At 66.0% G+C, this 9,393-nt stretch overlaps 1 protein-coding gene across 1 annotated transcript; it reads left to right on the plus strand.

Annotated features, from left to right (window-relative positions):
• The first annotated feature begins 77 nt into the window (after window positions 1-77).
• Window positions 78-4,796, plus strand: LOC140903692 (E3 ubiquitin-protein ligase MARCHF5). Its single transcript, XM_073325388.2, has 6 exons — window positions 78-1,084; window positions 2,159-2,361; window positions 2,703-2,833; window positions 3,128-3,311; window positions 3,688-3,857; window positions 4,442-4,796. Exons 1-6 carry the CDS (start codon window positions 1,062-1,064, stop codon window positions 4,607-4,609), a joined length of 879 nt encoding a protein of 292 aa, XP_073181489.1. The 5' UTR covers window positions 78-1,061; the 3' UTR covers window positions 4,610-4,796.
• Window positions 4,797-9,393: the final 4,597 nt, after the last annotated feature.

Genomic DNA, 9,393 nt, shown 5'->3' on the forward strand with positions numbered 1-9,393 from the left:
ATGCCATCCAGAGCTCATAGTTTTTGCACTTTTTTTAGAAATCCCGCAAACCTGCGTGGCACGTCTCGCTGTCCGCCATCTCGACAGAAGACTTTGCTAGCCTTGGGAAACCCTGGATGCTCACTTCTGGCTTTGCAGACCCACAGGACGTCCCGCACCAACGGGGGCCGTGACGCTGTCTTCCAGGACTGTTTGCGGGGGATGTTGTGAGAAACAGTTCAAGCCGTGGGTGGTGTTCATAGCGGGCCCGGAAATTGAGCACCGATGGGTGGGATCGTGGTGTAATGCAGGCTTGGGATGTGGCTGCAGAAGTTTCGGGTGCGAAAGGCCTGGACCGGGTGCATGGGCTCCAAGGGAAGTCCATGGCGGTTTTTGCCATCAAGCCCCATGTTGCTTTCAGCCGGTGATACAAACAGGCGATGTTTGCGCCAGGTGGCCATTCCAGCCAGGACGGGCCTCCCTGGCACAAACCTGGCACTTTAGGGGCAGTGTAGCCTAAGGGATAGTGCACTGAGCTGGGCCTGGGGAGCGCAGGCTTCTGGGCCAAACTCTGCCACCTGGCCTGCTGTGTGGCCATGGCCAAATCGTAGCCCTCGTCGTGCCTCAGTTTCCCCATCTGCAAAATGGGCATAAAGCTGCTGACCGAGGAGAGCTGTATGATGGCACCCCCAGAAGAGCCAGCTGCGATTAACCCTCCTACCGGGGGCCTCTAGACGGGCGGGGCTGTGCGCGCCCTGCCCGGGCTGGACCCGGGACTGGGCTCCGCACCCCTGGGCCTGTTCACGACCAGGCAGCGCCGGGCCCTGGGTCTGCGGGGCGGGCTCAAGGCTGCGGAACCGCCCCAGAGCCGGGCCAAGCTCCGCCAGGGCCGGGAGCGGAGCGAGGCGCAGCGGAGCGGCCGGGGGGAGCCGGAGCCGGGACCGGGACCCGGACCCGATCCAGCCAAGTTCGGCGCAGGGGCCGCGCCCCGCGGATCGCGGCTGGCTGCGCGCTCGCTCGGGCCGGGGGCCGGCGATGGCCGGGCCCCGGGGCCGCCCGGGGGTGTGACCGGCCCGCCCGCCATGGCCGAGCCGGCCGAGGAGAGGTGAGCGCTGGGGGGGTCCCCGGCCCGAACCCCCCCCTCCCCCCCGGGCCGGAGCCGAACCGAATCCCCCGGTCCGAACCCCCCCCTCCCCCCGGCCCGAACCGCCCCTCCCCCCGGGCCGGAGCCGAGCCGACCCCCCCGGGCCGAACGCCCCCCCCCCGCCCCCGGGCCGGAGCCGAACCGAATCCCCCGGTCCGAACCCCCCCTACCCCCGGCCCGAACCGCCCCTCCCCCCGGGCCGGAGCCGAACCGAATCCCCCCGGGCCGAACCCCCCTCCCCCCGGGCCGAACGCCCCCCCGCCCCCGGGCCGGGGCCGAACCAAATCCCCCGGTCCGAACCCCCCTCTCCCCCCGGCCCGAACCGCCCCTCCCCCCGGGCCGGAGCCGAGCCGACCCCCCCCCGGGCCGACCCCCCCCCCCTCCCCCCGGGCCGAACCCCCCTCCCCCCGGGCCGGAGCCGAGCCGACCCCCCCGGCCCGAACCGCCCCTCCCCCCGGGCCGGAGCCGAACCAAATCCCCCGGTCCGAACCCCCCTCTCCCCCCGGCCCGAACCGCCCCTCCCCCCGGGCCGGAGCCGACCCCCGCCCTCCCCCCGGGCCGACCCCCCCCCCCCCGGGCCGAACCCCCCTACCCCCGGGCCGGAGCCGACCCGATCCCCCCCGGCCCGAACGCCCCCCCTCTCCCCCGGGCCGGAGCCGAACCGACCCCCCCGGCCCGTCCCGAACGCCCCCCCTCTCCCCCGGGCCGGAGCCGACCCGAACCCCTCCCCCCGGGAACGCCCCGCGGGTTTCCCCTCCCGCCGCCTCCCTCTTTGGCCTGGCTCTGGGGGCGCTTGGGAGGCGGCTGGGTCCCGGCGGCCCTGCGCTGAGCCTGGGCCCGGAGGGGGGACGGGATCCGGATGGGGGTGGGACTGGAGAAGGGTGCTGGGGCAGGGGACCCGGCAGTTCAGGGGCGCTGGGTCCCCTAGGGATCCCCCTGCCTGGGGTGGGGTGGCCCAGAGTTCGGCCCTGCCACCCGCGGGGCACTGCGGTGCCCGGGGGCGCCCGGGGCCCTGACGGACTCTCTGCTCTCCAGGCACTGCTGGGTCTGCTTCGCCACGGAGCGCGAGGACCGGGCCGCCGAGTGGGTCTGCCCCTGCCGCTGCAAAGGCTCCACCAAATGGATCCACCAGGCCTGCCTGCAGCGCTGGCTGGACGAGAAGCAGAAGGGCAACAGCACGGGCAGCGTGAGCTGCCCGCAGTGCGGCACCGAATACCGCATCGTCTTCCCCAAGCTGGGTGAGCCCGGCGGGGCCCGTCCGGGCCTTGCTTTGCCTGGGAGCACGGGGTCGCTGGGGTCAATGCGGGGCAGCGTGGAGGGGTCTGGGGAGGCTTTGCCTGGAGCATAGAGGTTGGCGCAGTGCCCTGCCCTGGCATGTCCCTGGCTCCTGACCTTGTGCTCCACCCACTAGCCTCTGATATGGGCCGGGGGAAATTCCTGGCCTGGGGGGAAAGGCTGAGAGCCCTGGGATCCTCCCCGTGAGCGGGTGGGGGCCCGCTGGAGTCTCCCCCGCGGCCGGCTGGGCCAGGGAACACGGGGGGTGTACATGGCGTGGCCTGAGTTTCTGATCTCCCTGCAGGGCCCCTGGTCTATTTCCTCCACCAGGCAGACCGGATCCTGTCCAGAGCCAGCCCCTTCGCCATGGCCGGCATCGTGGTGGGAACGGTGTACTGGTCGGCTGTCACCTATGGGGCCGTCACGGTGATGCAGGTAACGTGTTGGGGGGGCCCCGAAGGGGGCCCGAGCTGAGCCGGGGCTGCTGCTTCCGCCAGGCTCCGCAACAGAGGCAATGGGGTGACTGCTCCAGTGGGAGCTGCCGGGTGCCAGGCTGGCTGCGGCAGGGCACGGCTGGGGCCATGGAGGAAGCTGGTGCTGCTGGGAATTGCCCTGTGACCCCAGCCTGAGAGGGCCCATGCCCCGTGCTGCGGGGTGCGGCCGGCCCAGCCAGCACGGGGAGCCCCGCTCTCGGCACGGGCTCTGAGCTGCCTCCTCCCCCGGCTGCAGGTGGTTGGCCATAAGAAGGGGCTGGATGTGATGGAGCGGGCGGACCCCCTCTTCCTGCTCATGGGGCTGCCCACCATCCCCGTCATGCTGGTGCTGGGCAGGCTGATCCGCTGGGAGGACTACGTGCTGCGCGTTTGGCGGAAGTACGCCAGCAAGCTGCAGGCCCTGCAGGCCCTGGTGCCAGGTGCGGGGCATCGCCGCCGGGGGCGGGCGGCTTGGCGGGGATGGCCTGGGGCTGCTCTGGGGCTGCCCTGGGTGGGGCCGGTGGGTGGGCAGGTTGGTGCGGGGTGGGCACGGTTGCCAGTGAGCCGAGACAGGGGCGGGCTGGCAGCGAAGGGGGCAGAGCTGTGGGGGGAGGGGAAGCTGGGCAGTAGCGCCATCAGCGGGTGGCCTGGCGGGGGGAGGAGAGACCGTGACGAGGGGCAGAGCGCTGGGGGGGGTGGGGGACAGACACTGGGGCAGAGGCGGGTGGTGTGGGGAGCGGTTCAGGTCTGAGCCCCCTGGCCAGGTGGCAGTGACCAATCGCTGCCTCAGTTTCCCCTTCCTTCCCATTTCCCCAGGGATTGGGCGCCCGGTGGCCCCGGGGCCGCTGGCTGAGTCCCGCCCCCAGAGCGACCACACGTCCCTCTCGCGCTCGCTGTGCGGGGCCCTGGTGTTTCCTACCATCGCCAGCCTGGTGGGCAGGCTCCTCTTCCGGCGGGTGGACTCCAGCCTGCAGCGCACCATCCTGGTGAGTCTGGGGCCGGGCTGTGCCAGCCACTGCGGGGTGCCCAAGGTGCGGCTTGCGGCCTGTCGCACCTGGAGCTGGAGACTCCTGGCCTGAGAACCCCGGGCCCAGGGAGTCCGAGCTGGGAAACCTCGGCGGTCTGTGATCTGCTCGCTGCCGTGGAAATGGCAGGCCAGCCTGGCACCGCTGCCCGCACTGTGCTCGTGGGAGGACCGGTGCTGCGGGGCGGGAGTGAGGGGCACCGGCAGAGCTGGGGGGAGCTGGGGCTGGGCTAGCAGGGGGCTGCGGGTCGGGAGTGAGGGGCACTGGCAGAGCTGGGGGGAGCTGGGGCTGCGGGTCGGGAGTGAGGGGCACCGGCAGAGCTGGGGGGAGCCGGGGCTGTGGGTCGGGAGTGAGGGGCACCGGCAGAGCTGGGGGGAGCCGGGGCTGCGGGTCGGGAGTGAGGGGCACCGGCAGAGCTGGGGGGCGCCCCTGTCTCTGGTGCTCAGTGGGGGGCGGCAGCTGGCTGGGGGGCTGTGCTGCTAGGGTTTGCCCAGAGCCATGGGACTGGCACAGCAGCTGGCTTCATCTCCGCCCCTCCTCCGCAGGGCGGCATCACCTTTGTGGCCATCAAGGGGGTGCTGAAAGTCTACTTCAGGCAGCAGCAGTTCCTGCTCCAGGCCGACCGGCGCATCCTTGACTACCTGGAGCCGGGCCTGGAGCGGGGCCCCGTGCCCCCGGACGAGGACAGCGGCACCGAGGGCAACCTTAGCTAGGCCTGGAGCCTGGCCCCTGCCCCCTGCCCGCAGCTCCTTGGCCTGTCGGGCTGTGCCCTGCAGTCACAGCAGGGGGGCAGAGCCTTGCCCTGGGGCCCCCCGGCGGGAGGCTGTCTCCTGTCTCCCACGCCTGGCCCTGCCCCCTTTATAAATAGCCACTGGAAATACAACCCTTGTTTGAATGGCGCAGGGTGTGTCTGGGCGTCGTTCCTGGGAGCGGTTCTCCCTGATGCTGTATGACTTGATCCTCTGCCCGTCTCCCCCAGGCGTGCGGAGCTGGGAGCATTGCCAAGGGGGCTACCCTGGGAGCCCGGCCCCTCAGTGGCCCCTGGCTGCTTCTGGCCTGGGAGAGCTGTGAGCGGCTGGCCCCCGGGGCATGCAGCCTGCACTTGGCCTGACAGCCCCCACCCTCGCTGCTCTGCTGCCCATCCCCAGAGCTCCCTGGCGAGGGGGCACCAAGGTGCCGGCTGCAGCTTATTTATCCTTCTGCCAGCTGAGCTGCTGCCTCCTGCCTGGCCTGGGTGGGGCAGCTGCTGCCAGACCAAACCTCAGCCCCCTTGGCTGGCTCAGCTCAGGGCACAGCTGGAATTTCTTTAAGACTTGGGGTCCCGCCAGCTTGGTACCCGGCTCTGGGACACTGTCTGCAGCTGGTCCCCAGAGGGACACGCCCCAAAGAAGCAGGTGCCCATCACCTCTCCGCGTCCCTGGTACTTGTCAAGCCCCCGTCCCCGCAGTGTCTGGGCACCTGGCACTCAGTCCGGTTATCCACAGGGCTGTCGCCCCGCTTTGCCGAAGGCCACATGGGCACTTCCTGTGGCCGGGAGGGGTTTTCTCCTCCACCTCCCTGAGCGGGGACAGAGCCGTCCCCGGCCCCCCAGCTCCACAGAGCGGGGGGAGGGCGGTGGGGCTCCGCCCTGCGGTGTGAAGTTTTCACCCCCCTGTAGCCAAGCTCCCTGGGGCCTGGGGTGGAGCAGGGATCATACCTGGGGCTTGACTCCCACGGCCCCTGCGGCTGATGCAGGCCTGAGCCTGGATTGTCCTGGTGCCCGTGATTTTGGGTTGTGCCTTTCCCGGGTGCTTTTCGGCTCCTTGGCTGCGGCTCGAGAGGTGCCACAACCGCTCGCTACGCTGGCCGCCACGTTACCCCCGGGGATCCCCCGGCATTTCTCCCCGGATCCCCCAGCTGGATCGAGCGTGAGCCGGGGCGCTGGAGCTGGGAACAGCCCCCGGCAGCTGCCCACGGGCAAGCTGCAGGGGGGCAGCAGGTGAATGGGCTGAGCTCCCTTGGCGCCCCCTGGAGGTGGGTCGCATCCATGTGAGGCAGTGTCGTCTGGGGCCGGGGGAGACTTCCTGGGGGCTTGGAGCAACCCAGCCTGGGCGCCTGGCCCAGAGAGCCCGGCAGGGAGCAGCTGCCAGGCTGTTCTGCCGGGGGCGCTGGTGAGCGGGGTACAAAGGGCTTTGCTGGCCAATGAGGGCGGGGGGTGGCAGTGTGCCTCACCAGGCTGTGTTTGGGGCCCGAGCCCACGGGCCACGCGTCAGTCCTGGCCCAGGGCAGGGTGCCCCAGCACGGTGCCCTCTCCCAGGGCGGGCAGGACTTTTAATCCCTTTGGGGAAGCATCGCTGGCGGCTCCTGGAGATCACTCCTGGGCATGGGGTGGGGCTGAGGGAGCGTCTCGCTGGAGTCAGGCGGGGCTCTGCACCCCCCTCTCGGGTCCCCAGGACTGGGACTATGGCCCCAGCTTCAGAACTGCCTCTGGGAGTCCCCCGAGGGGTCCCACTCTTCCTCCATAGTGAGCCCACAGGTGCCTCAATGGCTTCCCCCAGCCCACGCTTAACTCCCACCTTCCCCCCAACCCCCATGTCCTGTGTCCGCGAGCTGAGGGAGATGCTGTGAGGTGGGGCCAGGTGGGGTTGGTTGCCAGGTTTGATGTCCTGGGGATGGGATTTGCCGTTGTCTGGATTCTCCATGGCTATGGAGATCAGGCCTCCTAAGGACACCTGGGTGGCCTCTCACACCTGTGTCCTAACCTGCCCCCAGAGCAAACAGCCCTTCTCCCACTAGGGAACAGTGTAGCAGCTGGGGAAACTGAGGCACACAGGCTTCATAACAATATTACAGAGAATTCTCACTTCCTCCTAGCCCCTGACCTCCAGGCTCTGCTGCCTCAGTCTGGGAGCCGAGAAGCTGCCCTGCTCTGGCTGCTGCCTCTGGGCTGAGCTCTCTGCCGGTGCAATTGCGTTGGGCTGGGAGCCGCTGCACCCCAGGGACTCAAACCAGCCTGGCGGAGAGCACTCAGCCTCGCCCGGAGGTGCCCTGTTCCTATTGCAGTAGCAGGGGTTGGGGTGCTCAGCCCCTGGGGGCTCATGCTGGCCCCCGAGACCAGAGGCCTCTTGCGAATGAGTTGGCCTGGAGCTGGTGTTACGGTCTGAGAGGTGGCTGGGGGCAGAGCTGCATCCTTCTCCCAGCTCAGCTTTGCTGCTGGACGTGAGCCAGGCGCTTTGCTCCTGGTGGCGCCGGGCTAGGGTTGGGGTCTCTTTTGGCTTGTGCCCCAGCACAAGACCCTTCCCCCAGTTCCTAAAGCAGGGCCAAGGGCTGCCCCCCGCCAACCTCCTTGGTGGCCAGCTTTACTGCCGGCTACAGCCCAGCTCCCCTCTCTGGTCCCGGCGCCGGCAGTTCAAAATCACTGGGGCTTGTGTGAAAGGAGGGTGAGATCTGCAGGCCCCATAACACACCTGGCCCCCCTAAAGGGGCTTGTAGTCACATCTCTGGGGCAGCATCACTCTCCCCACATCTGCTCCCAGCACGGGACATGCTTCCCCCTCCGCCGGGGACAGTCGCCCCGAAGAGCCACGGTTCAGCCCTGCCCCATGCCTGGGTCCGTCCCGTTGCCACGCTGCCAGCCAGCTTTGAACCCGGGGCGCAGGGTGGGGGAAAGGACCATGGAAGGCCAAAAAACAACTGGAGTTGCAGCGAGCAAGGGATTTGAAGGGTAACAAGAAGGGTTTCTACAGGTACATTAGCAACAAGAAGAAGGTCAGGGAAAGTGTGGGCCCCTTACTGAATGGGGGAGGCAACCCAGTGACAGAGGAAGTGGAAAAAGCTGAAGTACTCAATGCTTGTTTTGCCTCAGTCTTCACAGCCAAGGGCAGCTCCCAGACTGCTGCACTGGGCAATGTTGTCAGATGCCACCGGTGTGGTGCTCTGCTCTGTTCGATGGCGATACCAGTCGGCTGCGTGCGCGTTCCCTCTGTGTACTGCCCCGGCTCTGTGCGTATCGCTGACGCAGCAGACCCCGAGAGAACCTCCAGAGACCACAGACTCTAGTGAGGTACGAAGGCACCCGGGCAGGTTTATTGTCGAAGAGAAACACAGTCTCTAACTCCCCGATTCATATAACTTATATACGGTTTGTTGCTAGTCCCTATGTGCTCCCTGACAACGGACACAGCTCAATCAGTGGTGGGACTTTCCACTGCCCCCTAGGCCGGACAAAGACATCCACTCAGGGATGTATCTTATACACAGGTACAAACCAGTTACAGAACACCCGTGACGTAGTGAGATGCAACCCCGCTACGTAACAACGCACCACGCTTCTACTGCCACCTCTCGCCTTGTACATGTTGGTTCGAACAAAACAACTCTCTCCATCATCCTAGCCCTTTGCCCCTGTCCTTGTTATCTCTGTGGACGGTATAAGAATGTTCTTGTACCATTCATGTATGGCTCTGGTATCCAGCCCCCTTTAGATATATGTTTATGCAACATCAGCCCTCTCCTTGCCAGCGTCTGTGAGCAGGGCCAGCCTCTGGCTCACAGCTTAACTGTGCTTTATGTCAGCAAAGTCTTGACCATTACTTTAGCCCAGGCCTTAGGCCTCCTACTGGGCCTCTGATACCAAGGGTTTATGTTTCAGGGCCTCATCTTACGACAGGCACACAGCATGGGGAGGAGGTGAGCAGCCCTCAGTGGTGGAAGAACAGGCTCAGGACTTTAGAAAAGCTGGACATGCAGAAGTCCATGAGTCCAGATCTAATGCATCCGAGGGTACTGAGGGAATTGGCGGATGTGATTGCGGAGCCATTGGTCATTATCTTTGAAAACTCATGGCGATCGGGGGAAGTCCCGGACGATGGGAAAAAGGCTAATGTAGTGTCCATCTTTTAATAAAGGGAAGAAGGAGAATCCGGGGAACTACAGAGTGGTCAGCCTCACCTCAGTCCCTGGAAAAATCATGGAGCAGGTCCTCAAGGAAACCCTTTTGAAGCACTTGGAGGAGAGGAAGGTGATCAAGAACAGTCAACATGGATTCATCAAGGGCAAGACCAACCTGATTGCCTTCTATAATGAGATAACTGGCTCTGTGGATACAGGGAAAGCGGTGAACATGAAATATCTTGACTTTAGCTAAGCTTTTGACACCGTCTCCCACGGTATTCTTGCCAGCAAGTTAAAGAAGTATGGGCTGGATGAATGGACTAGAAGGTGGATAGAAAGCTGGCTAGATTGTCGAGCTCAACGGGTAGTGATCAATGGCTCCATGTCTAGTTGGCAGCTGGTATCAAGTGGAGTGCCCCGAGGGTCGGTCCTGGGGCCGGTTTTGTTCAACATCTTCATTAATGACCTGGAGGATGGTGTGGATTGCACCCTCAGCAAGTTTGCAGATGACCCTAAACTGGGAGGAGAGGGAGATATGCTGGAGGGTAGGGATAGGATACGGAGGGACCTAGACAAATTAGAGGATTGGGCCAAAAGAAATCTGATGAGGTTCAACAAGGACAAG

This window comes from Lepidochelys kempii, chromosome 26 (genome assembly GCF_965140285.1).
Source record: "Lepidochelys kempii isolate rLepKem1 chromosome 26, rLepKem1.hap1, whole genome shotgun sequence".
NCBI classification, from domain to species: Eukaryota; Metazoa; Chordata; order Testudines; family Cheloniidae; genus Lepidochelys; species Lepidochelys kempii.